The 24,912-nt window shown below is 43.0% G+C and overlaps 1 protein-coding gene across 3 annotated transcripts in view; it reads left to right on the forward strand.

Annotated features, from left to right (window-relative positions):
* Positions 1-24,912, forward strand: part of zdhhc14 (zinc finger DHHC-type palmitoyltransferase 14) — a 128,922-nt gene that overhangs the window by 25,172 nt on the left and 78,838 nt on the right. For all 3 annotated transcript variants that reach the window (XM_033025064.1, XM_033025065.1, XM_033025063.1), the window contains exon 2: positions 14,509-14,669. In XM_033025064.1, coding sequence (XP_032880955.1) covers positions 14,509-14,669 — 161 coding nt within the window. The remainder of the gene's footprint in view (positions 1-14,508; positions 14,670-24,912) is intronic.

Raw genomic sequence — 24,912 nt, forward strand, 5'->3', positions numbered from 1 at the left:
GAAATTGGAGGAACAGCACCTCATATTCCGTCTGGGGACCTTGCGTCCTTATGGCATTAACATTAAATTCTCCCAATTTGGCTAGCCCTTGCTGTCTCCTCCCCTTCCTTAACCCTCTAGCTGTCTCCTCCCACCCTCCCATCCGCCCGCCCTCGGGCTCCTCCTCCTCCTCCCCTTTTCCTTCTTTCTTCCCCCCCCCCCACCCCCCATCAGTCTGAAGAAGGGTTTCGGCCCGAAACGTCGCCTATTTCCTTCGCTCCATAGATACTGCTGCACCCGCTGAGTTTCCCCAGCAATTTTGTGTACCTTCCAAGCCATAACTCTTCACCTTTATGTCGCATTCAGAGCTCAAAAATGTGCCATAGAGACAGAGCAGATGGCCTAAGAAGAGGCCCCTTATTCAGCTTCCCATTCTTCAACACAAAGTCATATCAAATACAATTTCCTCCAGTTCTATAATTGCCTCAAACAATAACCTAAGCTAAGCAGGTTCAGGCCTCCATGTTTTGATTCATCTTTGCCTGTGTGTATCCGTCTGTTTGTACTTTATTTCGGTTCAGGAAAACTTTAAGCTTTTCTTTTGCAATTTACCTAGCTTATATAAAAGTCACTATCCATGCGGTTCTATTTGTATAATATTTGCTCACAGGTGTGAACTATTATATATCGGTGAGACCAAGCGCAGACTCGGTGATCGTTTCGCTGAACACTTCTGCTCAGCTCGCCGAAACCTACCTGATCTCCCGGTTGTTAAACACTTTAACTCCCTTTCCCACACTGTCCTTTCTGGCCTGGGCCTCCTCCATTGTCATATTGAAAGAACAGCACCTCATATTTTGCTAGGGCAGCTTACACCCCAGCGGTATGTACATTGACTTCTCTAACTTCAAGTAGCCCTTGCTTTCCCCCTCTCTCCAATCCTCCCTCTTCCCAGTTCTCGACAAATCTCTCTGAGTACATTTTATCTCTGTCTGCTTTGTTGTTACCTTCTCCCATCTAACAATGATCTATTCTCGATTTTCCTTGATATCAATCCCCTTTGTCCTGCTTTCACACCTTACACTTCCCTATCTATGTATCTCCCACTCCCCTGACATCAGTCTGAAGAAGGGTCTTGATCCAAATGTCACTCATTCCTTCTCTCCAGAAATGCTGCCTGTCCCGTTGAGTTACTTCAGCATTTTGTGTCTATCTTCAAGTTGTAAACATAGCCTAGTCTATTATGCAAACCACTCCCGCAATCAATTCCATCTAAACTTCACGCTGCCTTGGGAAAACAGACATCTTAATCAAGGACCACTTACATGCTATTGTTGTCTCTTTTCCCGTCTCCTATCAGGCAGAAGATAAAAATGTTTGAAAGCAAGTGCCACCATATTTAAAATGCCTAATTAATTCTTACTAATGAAAAATCTATCAATCTCCACTTTAAATATACCCAACGACTTGGTCTCCTTAGCTGTCTGTGGCAATGAATTTCACAGATTCACTCATCCTCTGGCTAAATAAATCCCTCCTTGTTTCCTCTTGAAAGCTACGTCTTGTTTGTCTGACTGTGCCCGCTGGTCTTAGACTCTCCCACTACTTGAAACATCCTCTCCACATTCATTCAACTTAGGCCTTTTATTATTCGGTAGGTTTCAATGAGACCCCCCCCCCCCCTTATCCTTCCAGTGAGAGGGCCATCCAGGGCCATCAAACAATCCTCGTACGTTAACCCAATTATCATAGAATCATAGAATCATAGAAAGTAGGTGCGAGAGTAGACCACCAGGTCCGTCGAGCCCGCACCGCCATTCACTCATGGCTGAACACTAAACAGACACACTTACCCACAAACAGTAGACACAAGACACAGAACACAAGACACTACCCTCCCCTTTATACCGCTATCACCCCTCTCCACCCCAAGAACCGCGTGATCTCCTGGGGGAGGCAAAAAACCGGATAAAAACCCAGGTCCAATTCGGGAAAAAAATCCGGGAAATTCCTCTCCGACCCCAATCCAGGCGATCGACACTTGTCCAGGAGATCACTCAGGTCTACTATACTAACCATACCTAGGTCCATATCCCTGCCCTCTCCCCGTAGCCCCTTATCCCCTTGGCAGCTAAAAAACCATCTATTTTTGACTTAAATATATTTAACGTTTCTGCTTCCACTGCTCCCTGGGGCAGGGAATTCCACAAACTAACCACCCTCTGGGTGAAGAAGTTCTTCCTCATCTCAGTTTTAAAAGAGCCCCCCCTCACTCTGCAACTATGTCCCCTAGTTCTAGCCTCCCCGATCATTGGGAACATCCTCGGTGCATCCACCCGATCAAGGCCCCTCACGATCTTATACGTTTCAATGAGATCGCCTCTCATTCTTCTAAACTCCAAAGAGTAGAGTCCCAGCTTACTTAACCTTTCCTCATATGTCAATCCCCTCATTGCAGGAATTAATCTTGTAAACCTTCGCTGCACTGCCTCCAGGGCTAGTACATCCTTTCTTAAGTATGGACCCCAGAACTGTACACAGTATTCCAAATGTGGTCTCACTAATACCGTGTACAGCTGCAGCAAGACCTCCGTGTTTTTATACTCAATCCCCCTAGCAATAAAGGCCAAAACTCCATTGGCCTTCCTGATTGCTTGCTGCACCTGCATACTGACTTTTAGTGATTCATGTACTAATACCCCTAGATCCCTTTGCGTTGCATTACAACGCAGCTCCTCCTCATTTAGAAAATAACTTGCCCTATCATTTTTTTCCCCAAAGTGAATGACTTCACATTTATTAGTATTAAATTTCATCTGCCAAGTTGTTGCCCACTCACCTAGCTTATCTATATCCTTTTGCAGACTCTTCCTATCCTCCTCATCCCCTACTTTCCCTCCCATTTTCGTATCGTCCGCAAATTTTGATATATTACACTTGGTTCCCTCCTCCAAATCATTTATATAAATTGTGAACAACTGGGGTCCCAGCACCGACCCTTGCGGAACCCCGCTAGTTACCGGTTGCCATCCCGAGTATGAACCATTTATCCCCACTCTCTGCTTCCTATTCGTTAGCCAATCCTCTACCCATGCTAATATATTACCCCCAATCCCATAATTTTTTATTTTTAGCAATAGTCTCTTATGTGGCACCTTGTCAAAAGCCTTTTGGAAGTCCAAGTATACCACATCCACCGGTTCCCCTTTATCCACCCGGGTTGTTACTTCCTCAAAGAATTCGAGCAGATTCGTTAAACACGATTTCCCCTTCACAAAACCATGCTGGTTCTGTCTGATGAAGTCATGTTTATCCAAGTGGCCCGTTAGTGTTTCTTTAATAATTGTCTCCAACATTTTACCCACCACCGATGTTAGACTAACCGGTCTATAGTTACCCGCCTTCTGTTTGCTTCCTTTTTTAAATATAGGTGTTACATTGGCCATTTTCCAATCCACTGGGACCGTTCCTGCCTCCAGGGAGTTTTGGAAAATTATCACCAATGCATCCACAATCCCCACTGCTATCTCCCTCAAGACCCTTGGATGTAATCCATCAGGCCCAGGGGATTTATCCTCCTTCAGTCTCATTAATTTCCCTAATACCACCTCCTTGGTGATCTTAATAGTATTTAGCTCCTCCATTCCTACCGCCTCCTGTTTATCCAGCGTTGGAATATTTTTTGTGTCTTCTATGGTGAAGACTGATACAAAATACTCGTTTAATGCCTTTGCCATTTCCATGTTCCCCACCAACAACTCTCCAGTCTCACCCTCCAATGGACCAACGTTCACCTTAGCCACCCTTTTTCTTCTTATATAGCTATAAAAACTCTTACTATTAGTTTTTATGTTGTTCGCTAAATTCCTTTCATAGCCTATTTTCCCCGTCTTAATTAATCTCTTAGTTACTTTTTGCTGACCTTTAAATGCTTCCCAATCCTCTACCCTCCCACTACCTCTGGCTACCTTATATGCCCCTGCCTTCAGCCGAATACTATCCTTTATAGTTTTACTGAGCCATGGCTGACTGTTCTTACCCTTACCCCTTTTTTTCTTCATAGGAATAAATTTTTCTTGAAGGTTATACAGTAGATCCTTAAACGTACACCACTGCTCATGTACCGTCTTATTCTTGAGTCTGCTATCCCAGTCAACTTTGATCAGCTCAGTCCTCATACCTTCATAATCCCCCTTATTTAGACTAAGCACCCTAGCCTGAGTTTCAACCTGCTCCCCTTCTATTTGAATATGGAATTCGACCATATTGTGGTCACTTGTTCCCAACGAGTCCCTAACTATGACATTTTTAATTAATCCTGCTTCATTACACAGGACCAGATCTAAGATTGCCTCCCCCCTTGTCGGTTCCGTGACATACTGTTCTAGGAACCCGTCTCTAATACATTCTATAAACTCTTCCTCTAGTCTACCCTGCCCAGTTTGGTTTGCCCAATTAACATGAAAATTGAAGTCCCCCATGATTACAGCAGTTCCCTTTTTACATGCGTCAACTATTTGCAGATTTATGTTCTGACTAACAGCGTCACAGCTATTTGGAGGTCTATAAATTACACCCACTAGTGTTTTTTTCCCCTTGTTATTCTCTATCTGTACCCAAGCTGTTTCACTATCCTGATCCTTCAACGCAATATCCTTCCTCTCCATTGCCGTTATTCCCTCCCTTATCCCTGGGATCATTCTCGTAAACCTCCTCTGGGCCCTCAACAATGCTAGCACATCCTTCCTCGGATATGGGTGCGCAAGACTGCTCTCAATACTCCAATTAACAGTCTGACCAGAGCCTTATAAAGTCCACTAATTTTCTGGCTGTCAATATGAGAAGTGATTGACATTCGAAGTACCAGGTTGATTTTTGTTCAGTTTTAATATTTCTCTTTTCCACCTTAGAGATTTTAATGCACAACATCTTCTTTGGCTGTGAGGTTAGACAAACTATTCTCGAGATTATATTAATGCATTTCTTGTCGGCTGTGCCAATGTGAATATTCACCCAATCTGTTATTTTTCTTCTCCTGCTTCCATTAGGGGGTGGGTGACGTGCTTAATACTTATTGCACTGCACTCTGGAACCGAATTGAATGCCAAACCCGTGGGAGCAATCCATAACTCCAGCAAACTGGATTGGCATGTTCATGCAGTGTGCTAATGAGAGTAGAAAATAGCAAATTTGTCAACCCACAATGGTCTTATAACAAAGCTTTTTTTTTTCTATTCGACAAACCCACCACATTGTTACAGTTGGGAATTATGTAAAGTTTGACAAATGAATTCAAAAACAGAGATGCATTCTGAGTAGGTATGAATCAGTGAGATTGATGAATTATAATCCATCTGTATATAACTGTAGGAAGATGAGCGAAGTGTTAAAACATAAATGCTTCACTTCTAGGGCCAAGACAGCACGGACGCCTGCCATTCGTATGGTTCAATTTCCTGCTTCTGATACCCTTGTATATACTTTTTTTAGTTTGGGTTATCTGGAGCAAGGTGCTTGAGCAGCTTTTCTTTTCTTTCCCAGACCAAATTCATGAAAAAAAACATTTTATTACAAGCTTATAGTATATACCGGGGTTGAGATTTCATAGGTCATACCTTGGATCAGTATTATCTATGGCAATCCCACCTGCCAGTTTTAGCAGGAGCAGTTAAATAGATAAAATATTTGGGAACTGGCGTGCCATGGGCAGACTGACCTCTCTCTACATTGTATTGTACTCAATTAAAAAGAAGTCATATGAAAATTACATGTGATTTGTTTACCAAAAATATATATCTAATGTGCAACGCATTGTGGTGGCTGTGACAGTTACAGCATTATCGGTATCACATGGGTCTGAAGCAAAGGACACTTGACTGTTATAGCTGGAGGCTCAGTGTTTCACTCGCACCACTGCTTTATGCGCAAGCAGTTGCTCTAACAAGCAGCATTCCAAAAATAGGATGATAGAGCACAGAAAGAGGTCATTTAGTCCATTATGCCCGGGCCAGCTCTCTGAAACAATTATTTTCACAATTTCTTCTCTGTTAACACAAGGAGCTGCTGATGCTGGAATCTTGCATGTTACACAAAGTGTAACGAGTAATTTGGTGGATCAGGCAACATCTCTGGAGCACATGGATATGCAACATTTTGGGTCGGACCCTTCGTCAGACTGCAGAAAGGCCCCGACCCAAAATGTCGCCTATCCATGTCCTCCAGAGATGCTGCCTGACGACTGAGTTAGCCCAGCACGTTGTGTTCTTCTCTGTGTATGATTTTCTTTTTCAAGATTTCATTCAATTCTCAAAGATTTGAGCATTGGAGATTAAAAGGAGAAATTCCATTGGCATTGGGTATTTTTAACCAGAGAGTGACAGATTATTGATTCGTAAGGGTGTCGAGTCATGGGGTAAAGGCAGGAGAATGGAGTTTTGAGGGAAAGATAGATCAGGCATGATTGAATGGCGGAGCAGACCAGATGGGCCAAATGGCGTAATTCTGCTCCTATGATTTATGAATTTATGAACTTTTAACCTGTCGATCTCCTCCTTAAAAATACCCAATGACTAGGCCTACACTGCCGTCTATGGCAATGAATTCTACAGATTCACCACACATTCTGACTAAAGACATTCCTCCTCATCTCCTTTCTAAAGGTACATCCTTTTATTCTCAGGCTGTGCTCTCTGGTCCTAGACTCTCCCACTAGTGGAAACATCCCCTGCACATCCACTATCCAGGCCTTTCACTATTCGCTAAGTTTCAATGAGGTAAGCCTTCATCCTTCTAAACGCCAGAGAGTACATGCTCAATGCCATCAAACGCTCGTATGTTAACCCAATCTTCTCTGGGATCATTCCTGGAAACTTCTTCTGGAACACCTCCAAGGCCAGCACATCCTTCTCAGATGTGGGGTTCAAAACTGCTCACAATACTCGTGAGGTGGTCTGACCAATGCCTTATTTAAAAACTGATTTCTGAATCCTCTCCCCATTTAGAAAATAGTCCTTGCCTTTATTCCTACTATCAAAGTGCATGACTCCACACTTTACTATGCTGTATTCTATCTGTCATTGTTTGCCCACTCTCCCAACCTGTCAATGTCCTTCTGCAGAGTCCCTGCTTTCTCTACACTACCTCCCCCTCCACCTCGCCGCATCATCCGCAAACTTGGCCACAAAGCCTTCGATACAATCATCAAATTCAATAATACACAACGTGAAGAGTAGTAGCCCCAGCACTGACCTATGCAGAACACCACTGGTCACTGGCAGCCAACCAGAGAAAGCCCCCTTTAATCCCACTCTTTGCCTTCTGCCATTTGGCCAACCATCTATCCATCCCTCTAATACCATTGGCTCTCATCTTCTTTAGCAGCCTCACACGTGGCACCTTATCAAAGGCCTTCTGAAAATATAGGTAAACAACATCCACTGACTCTCCTTGGTGTATCCTGCTATTTACTTCCTCAAAGAATTCCAAAAGATTCGCCAGGCATGATCTCTCCATCACAAAACCATGCTGACTTTGGCCTATTATATCATGTACTTCTAAGTACTCGGAAACCTCATACTTTATAATGGACTCTTTATAATAAAGTCTTTATGAGACTTTAGTCTTATCAACTTTAGTCTTATCAGCTGCTGAAGCTAACTGTCTTTTAGTTTCCCCGCTTATTCTTCATTCCCTTCTTGAACAGCGGAGTAACATTAGCAATTTCCAGTTCTGCGGGATCAGTCCTGACTAGTAATCCTTGAAAGATAATCTCTAATGCCTCCACATCTCTAAAGCTGCCTCCCTCAGAAGCCTGAGGTGTAGTCTATCTGGTCCAGTTGACTTATTTACTTTCAGATCTTTCTGGTTCCCAAGCAACTTCTCCTTAATAGCAACTCCACTAACTTCTGCCCCCTGACTCTCTTGAATTTCAGCCACGTTGCTGGTGTCTTCCACTGTGAAGACTGATGCAAAAAACTTATTCAATTCATCTGCTATTTCTTTATCCCCCATTATTACTTCTCCAGCAGCATTTTCACTCTTGCCTCAGCCTTACTGTTTACATATCTGAAGAAACTTTTGCTATCTTCTTTTATATTATTGGCCAATTTACCTTCATATTTCATCTTTTCTCCCCGTATTGTCTTTTTATTTAATTTCTGTTGGATTTTAAAAGCTTTCCAATCCTCTAGCTTCACTCTAATCTTTGCAATATGATATGCTTTCTCTTTTGGTTTTATGTTGTCTTTGACTTCCTCTGTCAGCCACGGTCACTTCATTCTCTCCTTAGAATCTTTCTCTTTCGGAATTACTCCCAGAAACTCCTGCCTTTGCTGCTCCACCGTCATTCCTGCCAAGATCCCTTTCCAATCAACTTTAGCCAACTCCTCCCTCATACCTCTGCAGTTACCTTTACTCAACAGTAATACCGACATATCTGATTTCATCTTCTCCCCCTCGAACCTCAAGTTGAATTTTATCATATTATTATGGTCACTACCTCCAAGGGGTTCCTTTACCGTAAGCTCCCTAATCAAATCTGGTTCAATACACAATACCAAATCCAGAATTGCCTTTTTCCTAGTAGGCTTGACTACAAGCTGCTGTAAGAAGACATCTTGCAGGTACTCTGCCAGTTCCTTCTCTTGGGATCCAGAACCTGTTGTGCTGCAGCAATGCAAGAATTTCATTGTCCAATCTGGGACACATGACAATAAACTCACTTGACTTGACCTGATTTTCCCAGTCTACCTGCATATTGAAATCCCCCATGACCACTAACATTTCCTTTCTTTCATGCAGTTTGCTTCCCCTGATGTAATTTGTATGCTCCATCCTGTTCAGAGGCCTGTATATAACTCCCATCAGGGTCTTTTTACCCTTTCCGTTTCTTACCTCTACCCACAAGGACTCTACATCTTCTGTCATCCCTTGCTGAGGACTGAATTTCATTCCTTAACCAGTAGAGCTATTCCACCTCCTCTGCCCATCTGTCTGTCTTTTTGATAGGATGTGTAACCTTGGATATTCAGCTCCCCCCATCGATCCACTCAGCCATGCCTCCGTGATGTCCACATCATCGTACCTACCATTTCTTAACTGCGCTATAAACTCATCCACTCTGTTCCATTACATTATTCCTCACATCGTGTTTGTTTTGATAATTTGGTCAGTGGTAGCTAACAGGCTTAATGATTCATGAGCTGTAATATCTCTGCATGTTATTTGAAAATATTGACCGACAGACCAGTGATTTTGAAACTTGTCCAGTCAAACAAAAGGAATGTTATTTAATGTAGTTTGGGTACCAGGTTGATGGCTACATTGGATTTGAAGGAGATGGTAGAGTAAAGAAGGAGTGCATCGTTGAACTCTGATACATTTTGTGTGCCTGTCCCAGCAGCTGAGAAAGGATATTTGCCATCCATGCATATTCAGGAAGACTTAAGGGCCTGTCCCACTGCGGCGACCTAATTTGCGAGTGTAGAAGAGTTTAGGAGAGTATGAAAAAGTGTCATGGTCGTGTTGTATCGCCGAAGTAGAACACCTCCTTCGACTATGTTGAAGACTATCTACGACTACCTTTGACTACCCTTGATTACCTTTGATTGCCTTCGATTACCTACGAATAACATGCCGACCTACTACGACCTACCTCAACTAAATCTACGAGTAAAAAAATATATAGTTTTTGTTTTTCCATGGTGACTTTTTTTACTCGGGGCATTTTTCAGCATGTTAAAAAAACCGCCTTGATCTAGCTGAGGCCCCGAGTACGTGGGGACTACTCTCGAGCATGAAGGAGAGTTACAAAGACCTCCTAGGACCTTGTGTCGACCATGCTGCGAGTATGAGTCGAGGGCAAACTCTTCTAAACTCACAAATTAGGTCCCTGCAGTGGGACAGCCCTTTTCATTGATTTACATTGTGATTTGAATCCTGACTTCAGGCCAGTTTTTCCACTGTGGGCTCTGGTCTGTGGTTGTATAGAACTTGACTCAGTAAATATTTAGATGACAGAATACTTCCAAGCCACTTTATTGCAGTTTGTCATAACTTTAAAAGTAAATACCTCCAGATGGTTCAAGGAAATGGTCCCTGAGACAAAGTTTAGAAAGACCATCTGGAGATCTTTGATGGGAGGTAATTTAATCCCATTGGGTTAAAGAGATAAATGCAAAATAATCTGTGTAATGCAAATGTAGGGGGAAATAAATGCACAGGAGGTCAGATACAAAATGGGGATTCACGGGTGATGTTTTAAGGAAGCCATGAGGATGTAAGCAATCACTTTTGAATTTGAACTACTACTAAAAAACACTAAATCTAGGTCATCAAAGAACAGAACTGAAAAATAAATCCTGGTATAGCATATATATCATTTTCCTTATGGAAGTAACATAATAGATGAAAGGAGATCTTTTTCATAAATCTGTGCCCTACTTGATTCCAGCAATAACCCAGTGCATTCATGTCAATAGAAAAGGATTCCATCCAATAACAGGAAGTTGGTGTAAGATGACATGAATGACAGTGTCAGTGTATATTCTCTACCCTGGCAGTAGTTACATGCTTGTTTTGTGATATTTACTATGATTTAGTGTCTTGACGTATTGCAGGGTTCTTGGTTTCCTGGTCCTCCAAAATATTCCAAATGGAATTTAAACTGGAGGTGTTGCTCTTCAGTAGTTCCAAAATCATCTACTGCAGGATATTAGGCTGTGGGCCGAGCATCAAAAATGTGTCTAGAAATCAGTTTTCGTGACCCAAGTCACCAAACTACATGAAATGTTCCATAGATTTAGATGAAATATAATTGAGAAGGATGTCATAACTCGTCATTGCCGAAAGTTGCACATTAATTAAGTAAACTAATTAGAAAATGAGATCGGGAAAGTAAGCGCCATCTAGTGGCCAATGTCCATATTACACGATGGGCAGCCTATTTCCGTGTTGCAGTCCATTTAAACTATATATTATTATACCTATATATATATATTAATGGCAGGGGAGACCATCCCCTGTGGAGGGTCAGGCAGAGGCTACAAAAAAAAACATCTCATAGTCATTAAGTCTGCATGGACTTCAATTCATAACATTTCAACCTCTTCTTAATGTTAATGAGAATAACACTTACTACCATAGATAAATTAGTTTAAGTTCTATGTTTCACATACACCAATTCATTTCTACATAAACATCAGCTATTTCTTACAATTTCTCACTCCAATGGCAGCCTATAAAGTGCAATGAATATTCCTCCGTTTTTCTCCCGTGGTCGGGGCTTGGAAACGGCCGCTACGGACGGCACCATGTACGCCCGCGGAGATGATCTGCGGCTCCACGTTCGCGAATCGGCCGCTTTTAAATTGAGACCGCGGCTTCGCTATGTTAAATACATAGGCCCCGCGATCGGAGCACTTTTTCCCGGTAAGTTATCGCAGGCAGCTCCGAGATTAGATGGTTAAGTCTTATTACTCTACAACAAGCTGGCATTAGTGAAAATGTTTAATTTACCTTGTTATTAATACATATAGTTTAGGCCCTCAACTTCGTAAGTGAGTGAGTGTGAAGGAATGAAGGAATGAATGAGTGAGTGAGTGAATGAATGAGTGAATGTACAGCCTCCAAATCTCATTTTTTCACATTATAAAGGATGCAATTAAATTAATTAAAGTCCATACAGATTCATTTTCATAAATTCAGACTTTAGATCTTACCTTTCAGTTTGAGTTGATTCACAAAGTTTCACAAAGCAGCACCTCAGCAGCGACTTTGCTTTCAAGGCTTTCTTCCACTTCTATCCACTTAGCTGCACATTCTTCAGACTTCTTAATGCTTTTCTCACTAAATTCAATTACTCTGCTGCAAGTTTCCACGACATGTATTCCACAGAACTTTCATCGGAATCTCCCGTAAAACAGGCATCAGTGAAGCCCTCTCAGCCATGTTGTGTGCTAGCCTGAAGCAAAGCGCGTGATTGGCCAACTGGCATACAACTCAATGTTAAACGTGCTTTGATTGGACTAAAAATACCCGAAAAATAAAAATGTGCAAGTCTTGTTCATGACGAGTTTCAGGGGTGATTTATATAATTTTTTTACACAATATGTGAAAATTTCATGTAGTTTGGTGATTTGGGTCACGAAACACTGGAATAAAGCTCCTCGGCCCACAGCCTATATATAATTTTATTCTTTAAAAAAAAAGCTTTTAAGCATAAAGGCCAGCCTGAAACTTTAGATAGAAGAACTGAAAACGTTTTAATTGCAGATAAAGGAGGGATGAAGAAAACAGTGGAACAAGAGCAAGGAAGAGCCTGGGATCTTGCAAGGAAAAGTCTGGGATCTATAAGCTAGTGAGCCAAGCATATGTGGTCAATTAGTTACTAGAGGGATCCCTTACTGGAGGGATAAGATATACATGCATTTAGATAGACACGGGCTAATTGGGATAGTCAGCATGGTTTTGTACATGGGAGACCATGTCCCACAAATCTGATTGAGTTTATTGAAGAAGTAACCAAAAAGGTTGATGAGGGCAGAGCTGCAGGCATATGTATGGATTTCAGCAAGGCACGTGACGAGGTTTGTCATGGCAGGCTGCTCTGGTAGGTTAGATCGCAGGGCATCCAGTGATTTGGAAAATAATGTACAAGGCATAATAAGTCGGTTTGCAGATGGCAACAAAGTGAGTGGTATTGTAGATAACGAAGATGGTTGTCAAAATTGCAGCAGCATGTTGACTGGTTGGGCTGTGGTGGGCTGAGAAATGGTTTAATACAGATAAGAGCGAGGAGTTACACTTTGGGAAGTTTAACCAGGGCAAGACCTTCACAATGAATGGCAGGTGGTGTTGTGTACAGCAGAGGAATCTAGGAGTGCAGGTACATAGAAAGTGGCATCGCAGGTTGATAGGATGGTCACATTGGTTTTTGGCACATTGGCCTTCATCAGTCAGAGGATATAAGTTGGGAGGTTATTTTACAGTTGAACAGAACATTGGTTAGGTGGCATTTGGAGTATTGTGTTCAGTTGTGGTCACTCTGTTGTGGGAAATATGTTGTTAAGGTGGAAAGGGTGCAGAGAAGATTTACGAGGATATTGCTAGGATTCGAGGGCCTGAGTTATAGGGAGGAGAATGAGCAGGCTAGGACTTTATTCCTTGGAGTTCTGGAGGATAAAGTGTGACCTGATAGAGGAATAGTTAGGGTAAATGCAGTCAATGAATCAAGAGGATATAGCTCATCCTTTCCCACCCAAACTGCCCCCTCCCCAGGTACTTTCCCCTGCAACCGGAGGAGATGCAACACCTGTCCAGTGAACCCGACAGTCCTTTCAGGTTCGGCAGAGGTTCACTTGCACCTCCTCCAACCTCATCTACTGTATCCGTTATTCAAGATGTGGTCTCTTATACATCGATGAGACCAAACGTAAACTGGTCTATCGTTTTGCTGAATACCTTTGCTCAGTCCGCCTGGACCTACCTGATCTCCCGGTTGCGAAACACTTTTAATTCCCCTTCCCATTCCCACACTGACCTTTCTGTCCTAGGCCTCCTCCATTGTCAGAGCAAGGCTAAATACAAATTGGAGGAACAGTATCTCATTTTTCGCTTGATCAGCGTACAACCCTGTGGTATGAATAGTGATTTCTCTAACTTCAAGTAACCTCAGTATTCCCTCTGCACCAGCTTCTCGTTCTCACCCAACAAACTGCTAACAATGGCATTTTCCCATTATCATCGTTACTTTCTTGCATCTTTTATTCATTGGTTTATATCTCTCTACATCATCGTCTATATCTCTCATTTCTCTTTCCCGTGACTTTCAGTCTGAAGAAGGGTCTCGACAGGGTGGCGCCAACAATGGCTTCCTCACCAACAGCCTGTCTGTCCTTTCCTTCTTTGTGTCTGTTTTGTATGTGTTAAATGTTTTTTTTAGTGTTTAGCTTGTTTTATGTGGGGTGGGGTGGGGGGGGGGGGTGCAATATTGACAATCTGACCCATGGCATTATTCAACGGCAAAGCAGTCAAATGATTGAGGTTATAAACAGTGTGTGTCAAATTTGAAAGTTTTATCGTTGTTTAAAACTTCTAGAGTAGATTAATTCTTTAAATTTTAGGATGACAGATGTTATCCCACGAAACATGTATTATAGCAAATTTTGGTTGTAATTTTTATTGCTGTTACCATATTAACTATGCCATCTGACTTGGATAACAGGATGTGTAGGTGTATAATTTCTAGAAAATGAATGGTAGGGGGGCATGGGTATACTTTTGTCATTATTGTGTGCGCTCAATGACCTGAAAACAATTGGATAGGAATGATTTGATTTCATCGTTATCTTTTGGTGGCATTTGAAGTTTATGTCACAAGGTTTGGCTTTCCATTGGTTAATCCTATCTTTTAATTGTTGGAGTATATAGTTCTTCAAGATAGGGAGATCTGTCACTGCCCCTAAATGTACACGATGATGTGTGCCACTTTAGACACCAGTTTTTAATTTTTTTTATTTATATTTTTGACAGCTGTCCATACCTAGCAGTAAACATCACACCCGTGATACCAGCGATAGCAGCAGTTTTGTTCTTTTTTGTGATGGGAACGTTGCTTCGTACAAGCTTCAGTGATCCAGGAGTTCTACCTCGTGCCACGCAGGATGAAGCAGCAGACCTGGAAAGACAGATAGGTAACAGTGAAGGACTGTCTTTCTGTCTCTCCTCTCCTCCTCCGCTTGTCTTTTTGATTTTCTAAAAGAAAAAAAGTTAATTCTTTCAAATCTTGAAGTTACTTCAGCCAGTTGGCCAAAAAACAGTAGCGTTTTGGTTTTTAGTAGTTAATGTTTAAATGTCACTGAAGTGTATATCAGAATTATCATGTGTGTATATTTAGAGCCTGTATATGTGAAGAGACAGTATGTTCGGCTGTGCGAGGGTATCCACACATAACAGTATATTCAAAAATATACAAGTGCTGGAGAAACTCGGCGGGTGCGGCAGCATCTATGGAGCGAAGGAAATAGGCAACGTTTCGGGCCCCGAAACGTCGCCTATTTCCTTCGCTCCATAGATGCTGCCGCACCCGCCGAGTTTCTCCAACACTTTTGTCTACCTTCGATTTTCCAGCATCTGCAGTTCCTTCTTGAACAGTATATTAAAATGCAAACTCCCATAAAAAAAATTAAGTGTAAACTTAGGCTGCATTTTGGATGCAGCTGTGAAAGTTTACGAGTTGGCAATACGTCCAAGTTACTTCAGCCAGTTGAGATTATCATGTTGTCATTTAGCAATGTTACAGTTGTGGTTATGTGCATCTTAGTAGAAATGATTGCTTTGCTTCTTCCATTTTATTAAATACAGTACATATTTTTGGAATCTGTCAACTTGTCTGAACTTTTTGAAGATAATTTTTAAAAGACTCCATTTTTTTTTGGCAGGGGTAATGGAGAAAGTTGAAGGCGGGGGTACAGTTGATCATCGTATATGTGCTTTTATATATTTGCACACGTGGCAACTGTCGTTTTTAAGAGGCACATATTAAATAGTGGCTGAGGTTAATAGAGATTAAACATTCCAAAACTTTTAAATTGAGCAGTAAACTTTGTTTGGTATCCATAAATGGAAATGTCTCTATTTTGCTATTCCCTACTCTAGTTGGTAGTTTAATATCAGAAATCGATAATGTGGATCCAAAGCACTTCAATATAGCAGAAGGCGATTGTGAGCATGGCTATTTTTCTTTATTTTAAACATATTGCTGAAGAGACCATAACATGGGTGAGAAGTGATTGGTATCCCACATATTGATTAGACTGAGCTAATGTAATTTCATGTGAAAATAAAATGTCTGCAAAATAAGATGAAGTATCATATAACATATACCTTATTTGGGGTGGGGGGGGTGAAGTCCTCTCACATCCTTATTCAGATAGTATATATTTACAAGAGCCAAGTTTAATAATTTGATTTGAATCTGTACAAAAGAGTGAATGATGTCGCCAGGGTAATGATGTAGCTCAGCGTGTAGCCATGGCCATAGGACGCACGTTTCTCTCACATAATGTGATGTTGATCTTCAGCATGATTTCGCAGAGAGAATAGTGAACAAAAGTGCTCTGCAGGACCTTTAACAAATACAATTAGTCATTGAGCATCGCAAGGAGACATCAAGCAACTGAAACTTGGTCAGATCGGTAAGTTACAGCGACAACGTGGTGTAGGAGAGGAGGCTGTCTGGAGATTTACAAAGAGTTTGGTACATGACTACTTGAGGTGGAGCGATGGATGCATCAAAAACAGATTTGGAATATATATATATGAGACATAAAAGAAAACAAACATGCTAGAAATACTCAGGCAGCTTCTTTGGAGAGAGAAACAGATTAAATGTTTTGGAATGTGGGTATGTTGGTAAAGAAAGAGGGTTTAATGCTATAAAAAAGTGGGGCAAAGAGAAAAACAAGGAAGCTTTATGAGATGAACACAAAGTGCAGGAGTAATTCAGCAGGGCAGGCAGTAACGCTGGAGGATATGGGACAGGCGACATTTTGGTTCGGGATTCTTTAGACTGAGTGTAGTGAGGGAGAGAAAGCTCGAAAGGAGGTGGGAGGAGGACAGTCTGGCAAATGAGAGTTGGATACTGCTGAGGGGGGTTTTGATTGGCAGATGGCAGGGCTCTCGCTTAACTTTTTTTCCCTGTTGCCAGCCGGGCAACCTTGGCAGCTTTTTAGGTTGCCAAATGACATTTTAGGTAGTTATTTAAGATGGCTTGCATGACGCATGCTCGGACGAAGTGCGTAGTTACCAGTCGGAATTATTCTCAATGAAGCATTCACATATTTCTGCTTCAAATAAAGTCACAAACTAACATATTTACCAGTCAAGACATGATATATACCACAATGACATGCAGCAAAATTATAATACGGTATCTCAACTCTTTTTACACATTACAATTAATGCAATTTTTATTATTTCTTTCCACTTCCAAACAAAAATGTGGTTGGATTATTCAGCGTATGATCAACCTTTGCGAGCGCACGCCGGGGGCTCTAACAACTAGACCCGGTGTGCGACCTTGCATCACCCGGCGTGGCTTTAATGGCCGCGGGACAATCGCCATCGCCAGCCGGGGGCTTTGACTTTGACTCTGACATCGGGGGGGAGAGTGCAGTGGAGAGAAGTTTTTTTGCCTTCCATCACAGCGATATGATGGATGTTTGTGTAAACTGTGTTGTGCCTCGGGTCTTTTTGTTTTGTAATGTATGGCTGCAGAAACGACATTTCGTTTGGACCTCAAGGGGTCCAAATGACAAATAAATTGAATTGTATTGTATTGTATTGTATAACCTGTGTCAATAAATCCTGGACCTTGATAACATATATGCTTAACCATGCACACTACAGATTGATGCATATTTTCTGTGAAGGACCGAAAATTATCATGACATGGCCATAGCATGGGTCGTTATTGCTATTGGTACAGAAACACTCTTGCTTCCCACTTAATTTATCCACCACAAAATATACAGGTTGCAAGGAATTTTCTAAAGGCATTTTATAATAATAGCTGTCAAAACTGACTATACCCATCTGACAGGTTAAACATTACACTAACTAACAAGAGATGGTCAAAGGACATAAATGCAGCAAATGTTTGGTAATATATTTAAACGTGTCAAGACGCCACATTACTAGACATTCAGATTAGATGTATGTGGTAATGAAGATACCCAGTTTGTAAGCACCATTTAAAAAAAAAAAAAAATATTGATAAAACGCTTTTCCCATCATTCCCACTTCAGAATTAAAGTTAAAATTTCAATTGAAATATCTCCTGACCAGATTTGTGATGTATATGACTGACTGTAGAAGTAAAACCTGGATAAATCCAACGTATAGTTGTGAATGTTGCTCATTAAATAACTACAGTATGAATCAGTGCAGGATGGATAGATGGTGGTGGTGGGGGGGGGGGGGGCTTGAGAAGGCAATCGGTGTGGATTGGATGGATTGAGGCAGGGGAATTAGGTAGTGTTGGTTGGAGTAGGTAAAATTATGTGGGGAGAGCGCGGGGGATGTCAGTGGGGTTGAATGGGGGGGATCTGTGCAGGATGGATGGGAGGAGCAGTGCAGGATGAAGGGGTGACAGTACAGAATTAATTGGGGTACCAATGTAGGATTGATGGGGAGTGGCAGAAGAATCAATGCGAGGTGGCTATGGAGATCAGTGCAGGATGAATAGATGGGGGGGGGGGAGGGAGTGGGGAGCACAGGGGATGTCAGTGAGGACCGAATAGAGACAGGAATGGGGATCAGTGCGGGATGAAGAGGAGGGCTCTCAGGATAAGGGGAGTGGAGGGGGGCGTATGAGAGAGAGAGAGGAGGAGAGAGAGGGAGAGAGAGGGAGGGAGAGAGAAATCACAGGCAAAATATAGAGGGGACCGCGGACACAATATCTTGGCGGCCACACACACACACACGCGCTTGGCTTCGGACGCTTCTGTCAACGGTCATTGCAGGGCAATCCAGCGCTGCTTCTCTGCGCTGGCTGTGGGCCTGGGGGCACCGCGCCCGTCTGACTCCTGACGCTCTGGCCATCCCCGAGCGTGGGGGGGTTCTCGGGCGGGGACGGGGATGGCCCAGTGGCGGTTCGGCAGCAATTGCAGCGCCGGAGACTGGGATCGATCCTGGCTGTGGTGCAGGTCTGTCGAGAGTGTTTTGGCTCGTCTCCCTCCTCCTATCACCCCCCCTGCCCCCCCACCCTACCCCTACTTCAGCCTCTGACCGACACCTCCCTCCTCCAAGGGTCTGTTTTGAAAGCGCCGTTGGCAGAGTGGTTGGCAGAGTGGCAGCAGCTGCCGCCAACAGGCCGGGCGGGGCGGGGTGCGGGAGGAGGAGATAGAGCCATCGCCGCTGCTGCTGTGCGGGGCCCGACATTCGCTCTGACCCTCCGTCACGCCACACTTAGCATCTTTCCCACAACCGTCGCCGACACAAAACGTCACGTTCCTTTTCTCCAGAGATGCTGCCGGACCCGCGGAGTTACTCCAGTTTTTTGTGTCTATCTTCGGTATAAACCAAGTTGCCAAGCCGGGCAAAATGACTCGCCGTTTAGGTTGCCCGGCGGCTCTTTGAGTGGTCATTGGCACCCGGGCAACCATCAATTTCGAGCCCTGGATGGGTGGATAAAGGCTTGGGCTATCTTTCCCCCATTACAATCAGCCTGAAGAAGGATCCCGACCCGAAACATTGCCTATCAATGTCTTAGTATTTTGCTAGCATTCCCACTTTTTTCTCGATTCAGAGGCAAATTCAGAGTTGAATTTGTCACCTCCAACTGACAATTAATAATAATAATATAATAACTATTTATTTGTTGTTTAAACATAAGTATACATTTGAACAAAATGTCATTCAAAGTTATGTAGGGTGCATTGTGGTTGATATTGATGTTGATATTGCGAGTGCAGCGTGCGTGTGTGTTTTCAGTGAGATGTGTGTGTGTGCGCGTTAGGGGGCAGCAGGGTGTTTATCATTCTAACAGCCAGCAGGAAGAAGCTGTTGCATTCCTGGTGGTGCTGGTCCTTGATGCTCCGGTACCTCGTGCCGGAAGGCAGAGGGGCAAAGAGTCCATTTGAAGGATGGAAGGAGTCTTTTATAATGTTGGGGGCTTTTCGGAGGCATCTTTTGTTGAAAATGTCCAGAATGGATGGGAGAGGCTCCCGATGTTCTCCGCTGTGCTGACTAATCGCTGCAGGGTCTTCCTGCCTGATGCGGTGCAGTTCCCGTACCAGATAGTGATGCAGCTGGTCATGACGTTCTCTATGGTACCTCTATAGCACAGAGAGAGGATGGGTGGGGGAGGCCTCGCTCGTTTCAGCCTCCTGAGGAAGTACAGCCTCTGCTGAGCCCTCCCGGACAGGTGTGTAGTGTTGGGAGACCAGGAGAGGTCATCAGCGAGGTGAATTTGATGTTGCTCACCCTCTCCACGATGGAGCCATTGATGTGCAGGGGGGAGTGGGCAGCCTGCCTTCTGCCCTGAAGTCTACAATCATCTCTTTCATCTTGGTGACGTTCAGAGGCAGATTGTTGTCTTTGCACCAGTTCACAAGCTGCGCCACTTCCTCTCTGTAGGCAGTCTCATTGTTGTCTCTGATGAGGCCCACCACTGTAGTATCATCTGCCAATTTGATTATTTGGTTGGTGTGTTTGGCAGCACAGTCGTGGGTAAGTAGTGTGAATAGTGGCGGACCAAGCACGCAGCCTTGGAGGGGCTCCGGTGTTCAGGATGATAGTGTTTGAGGCGTTGTTGCCAACACGGACTGTGGTCGATGTGTTAAGAAGTCCCCGAGAAGTACCTTTTGTTACTCGCTTGTCTTCATGACCCACTATTTGCTGGCACCAATACCATGTACCATTCAATCTCTCCTGCCCAACAGCATATCATAAAGCTTAGACACAAGGAACTGCAGATGCTGGAATCTTGCGTGGAACACAAAATGCTGAAGTACCTCGATGGGTCAGTCAGCATCTGTGGAAAGAACAGTGTACTGGAATAGCTCAGCGGCCCTGCAGTATCTCAGAAGAACATGAATAGGCGCTGTTTAGGGTTGAGACCCCTCTTCTGAAGAAGGGTCACGATCCGAAACATCGCCTATCCATGTTCTCCTGTGATGTTGTCTGACCCACTGAACTACTCCAGCACTCTTCTTTTGTAAACCAGCAACTGAAGTTGGATCTGTCGAGGGAATTGGATAAGCAACATTTCGGGTGGGATTCCTTTGTCTGATTGATTGTAGCAGGCAGGGCGAAAGCTAAATAAGAGCGGTGGGGAGGAGCAAAACTTGGCAAGCGATTGGTGGATAGAGGCATGGGGGTGTTGATTGGTAGATAAGTGGAGTAAATAGGGGAAACATAAAATTATAAAAGGACTGGACAAGCTAGATGCAGGAAAAATGTTCCCAATGTTGGGCGAATCCAGAACCAAGGGCCACAGTCTTAGAATAAAGGGGAAGCCATTTTAGACTGAGGTGAGTAAAAACCTTTTCATCCAGAGAGTTGTGAATTTGTGGAATTCCCTGCCACAGAGGGCAGTGGAGGCCAAATCACTGGATGGATTTAAGAGTTAGATAGAGCTCTAGGGGCTAGTGGAATCAAGGAATATGGGGAGAAGGCAGGCACAGGTTATTGATTGGGGACGATCAGCCATGATCACAATGAATGGCGGTGCTCGAAGGGCCAAATGGCCTCCTCCTGCACCTATTTTCTATGTTTCTATGTAAATGACAAAGGCTGGAGATGAAAAGGAGTCAAAAGGGTGTCAGATAAAAAGAGAGGAGGTCAAATGTAAAACTGGAGGGAGGGATATAGGTGGAAGGGGATAGGGAAGTATAGTGGGAGAAATGGAAGTGCTCCGGGGCGGGCAGCAAGGGAGAGGTGATGGGGGCTGTTATTTACCATTACAATTAGAAAATTCAATGTTCATACCACTGGGTTGTATATCCCACCCAAGTGGAATATGAGATGCTGTTCCTCTAGTTTGCTTCACTCTGACAATGGATGAGGCCAGGAACAGAAAACTTGGTGTGGAATGAGAAGGGGAATTAAAATAGTTCGCATCCGGGAGATCCTGCAGGCCTTGGCAGGTAGAGCACAAGCTTCTGTTCAATGAGTTGGTGTTAGAGGCTGAATGGTATCATGCTGGAAACTCGAGGTCGATCCATTGAATGTGCAGCTTGTGGTATGAAAGCTGAGGACAGGAGATGCCCTATCTTTGTTCTGGATAGGAGAAGAGGAGGTGATAACAGAGCTGTGGGAATTGGAGCAGATGGAATTAAGATCAGTGCTAATTATAGTTGATGGAAAATGACTGTTCAGGAGAAAGAATGATATATCTGAAGCTGTATTGCCGAAGAAAACATTATCCGAATAGATACGACAAATATAGAAAATCTGTGAGAATGCAATTGGGAGCAGACTATTGTCAAAGCAGCTTTTGGGGTACATGAGCTTCTTGTTGTTATTGGTGGCTAAGTAGAGAAGGAAAGAAAGATGAACAAAGGGTTGGTGGTAGATTATATAAAGGGCTATTTCTCATGCTTTTTTGGTAACATAAAACATATTTTATCTATAATTATCCCAGTGCTCATGATAAGCATTGGCGTGAAGTGCTAACTCTATTTCTTTCTCCACAGATGTTGCCTGACATGCTGAATATAAGCAGCATGTTCAGGTTCCCAGCATCTTTAGTATTTTCCTCTGGAATCAGAGGCCTAAAATCAAATTGCAATCAATGGGGCTTATAATAAAGGCGGGTAAAGGCATGGATTGATTGTGAGCAAGGATTGACATTTTATTATTGTCAGGCCATGAGCCAGTGGCTGAGCACAGGGTGATGGGTGAATGTGATTTGATGGAACAGGACCAGCAGAATTTTAGATTAGTTCAGATTGCAGTTTGAAAGGTGACCAAGTAAACCTAGGAATATTCCAATTTTAAGGCACATGTGAAATGAGCAGAAATTGAAGTAGTCAATGAGATGAAATTAGGTTCTTTTGATGTTAACGGAGCAGGTAATCTACCTCAGGGGGTGAGGCAGCATCTATGGAGCAAAGGAATAGGCGACGTTTCAGGTCTTGGCCCGAAACGTCGCCTATTCCTTTGCTCCATAGATGCTGCCTCACCCGCTGAGTTTTTCCAGCTTTTTTGTCTACCTTTGATTTTTCCAGCATCTGCAGTTCTTTCTTAAACAGGTAATATACCTCAGTCATTGCAACCAAAAGGGCAAAGGGATGACATCTAACTAGTGTGAATAGGTGATCGATGGTTGGCATGGACTTGATGGGACGAAGGGTCTGTTTCTATGCTCTTTTTTTACACATTCAAAATTGTTGTTTTACCCCAGATAGAGGCCAAGAAATGTGATGTAGTCAGTGAAGAAAGAAATTTTGACTACTTCTGAAAGCAATTGGTTCCTACAATTAATTTGAGGAAACAAATGCGTAGGAAGCAGCAGCGTTACATAAATCAGAGTTGAGAAAAATGCTGGTAAATTAGAGCTGGAAACTGGTGAGAGAGAAATTCTTTCCACTAGCACATTGGCCACTATTCAGAAAACATAGATTTAGAGTCATTAGCAATCAAAGCTGAAGATGTTTGTTTTCTGGTTCTGGTTGTTGACAAGTTGAGCGATAAGACCTGTTTCTGTCGTCTATGACTCTTTGTTGAGGGCAGATTGTTCAAGAGATGAATAAACTGCGGCAGGGATAGAAGTGTGAGAAGAGATGAAGTCAGAGGAAAATTAAGGGGAAGGAAGATCTGAGGGAATATTTTAATTCAAAACCTGTTAAAATTGGTGATAGCATAGTTTTGAGATGGAGTAAGTTGGTGTTGTTTCAGAGATAAGTCAAGAACATATGACCAATGGATGGCAAGGATTCAGCAAGGATCTTGAAATGCAATCGGTACAATGCACCAAGAAAATCTGGGTTGTAAATTTAAAGGGTGGAATCTGGATTAGAATCCACATGGTGTGAGTTGGAGCCAAAGACATTTGTTAAAGAAAGAAATATGATTGAGAAGCAGGTTCTGGGGACAAGAAAGGAAACTACTGAGGGTGAACAAGACAAAAGAGGTAGTCAGAAAACCTGTTGGCGAGAGGAGCAGCGAACATCAAGCTCTTCATTCTTGCAAGCTATGTGGCCGTGCACTTGATAGTAGTTGAACAGCAAAAAGGTGCTGTCGTCTGATTCCGGATGTACGGTGGCAATAAAATCAACAGGCATGGAATTAATTTAAGATGATGGAGTATCTCAGTGGGACAGGAGGCAACTATGGAGAAAATGGATAGGTGACGTTTCGGGTCGGGACCCTACTTCAGATTAATTGTAGTAGCGGAAGCGGGGGGAAAAACTGGAGTGAAGAGGCAGGACAAATCATGGTCAGCGACCGATGAACTCGGGCAAGGGAGTTCCCTGATAGACAGATTGTTGGACAAAGGTTAGAGGTGCGGCCTGACCTGCTGAGTTACTCCAGCATTTTGTGTCTATCTTTGGTTTAAACCAACATCGGCAGTTCCTTGTTATCACATGGAATTAATTACTTGATTAAGCAGAACTAGATTTGCGATTTGGTGAAGACCTTGATCTCTGTTAACTGTTCTCCCATTCCTGTATATTATGTTAACCCATTGCTTTTGCTTCCGTTGTGCCAAAATACTGTTTTCATCAATCATTTTTTATTTGCCAAACAGCTTTTCAGAATTAAACTACAATATAATGAATAAATAAATAAATGAGTATGATATTTTGATCTCCAAATATTGTCAGCAAATTCTGGGTGGAAAGGGTATTTTTTCCCCCACCACATTGCAGGTGAATTTGATCACGTGCCTGAAGAAAGCATTACTGCACAAATCCTGCTAACGTCCATACAGTATATGCCATACAGCGTATGGGTACTTCAGATTTGTTAATTGATGTAAAACTATGTTGGGTACTTTTCATATTTGTTATGCAAAAGAAGACGGGTGAGAATGACCCTGGTGTAGTTGCAGTTGTGTACAGCGAGCAACGATGAGCCACTTGGGTGGCCTTTTCAAAGTCAAAGTCAAAGTATCCTTTATTGTCATTCAGACCTTTCGGTCTGAACGAAATTTCGTGCCTGCAGTCATACATATAATAAAAATAACAAAAGCACAAATTTAACATCCACCACAGTGAGTTCACCAGGCACCTCCTCACTGATGGAAGGCAAAAATCTTAAAGTCTTTGTCTCTTCCCTCCTTGTTCTCCCTCTGCGCTGAGGCGATCCAGGCCTCCAATGTTGTGACCGCGCCGGGTGATGGTAAGTAAGTCAGTCCCGTGGCTGAATCCAGCTCCGCAAACGGGCCGGTTCAAACTCAGCGGCCCGGGGTGGTCGAAGCTGCCGCCC

The sequence above is a fragment of the Amblyraja radiata genome, chromosome 8 (assembly GCF_010909765.2).
Source record: "Amblyraja radiata isolate CabotCenter1 chromosome 8, sAmbRad1.1.pri, whole genome shotgun sequence".
NCBI classification, from domain to species: Eukaryota; Metazoa; Chordata; class Chondrichthyes; order Rajiformes; family Rajidae; genus Amblyraja; species Amblyraja radiata.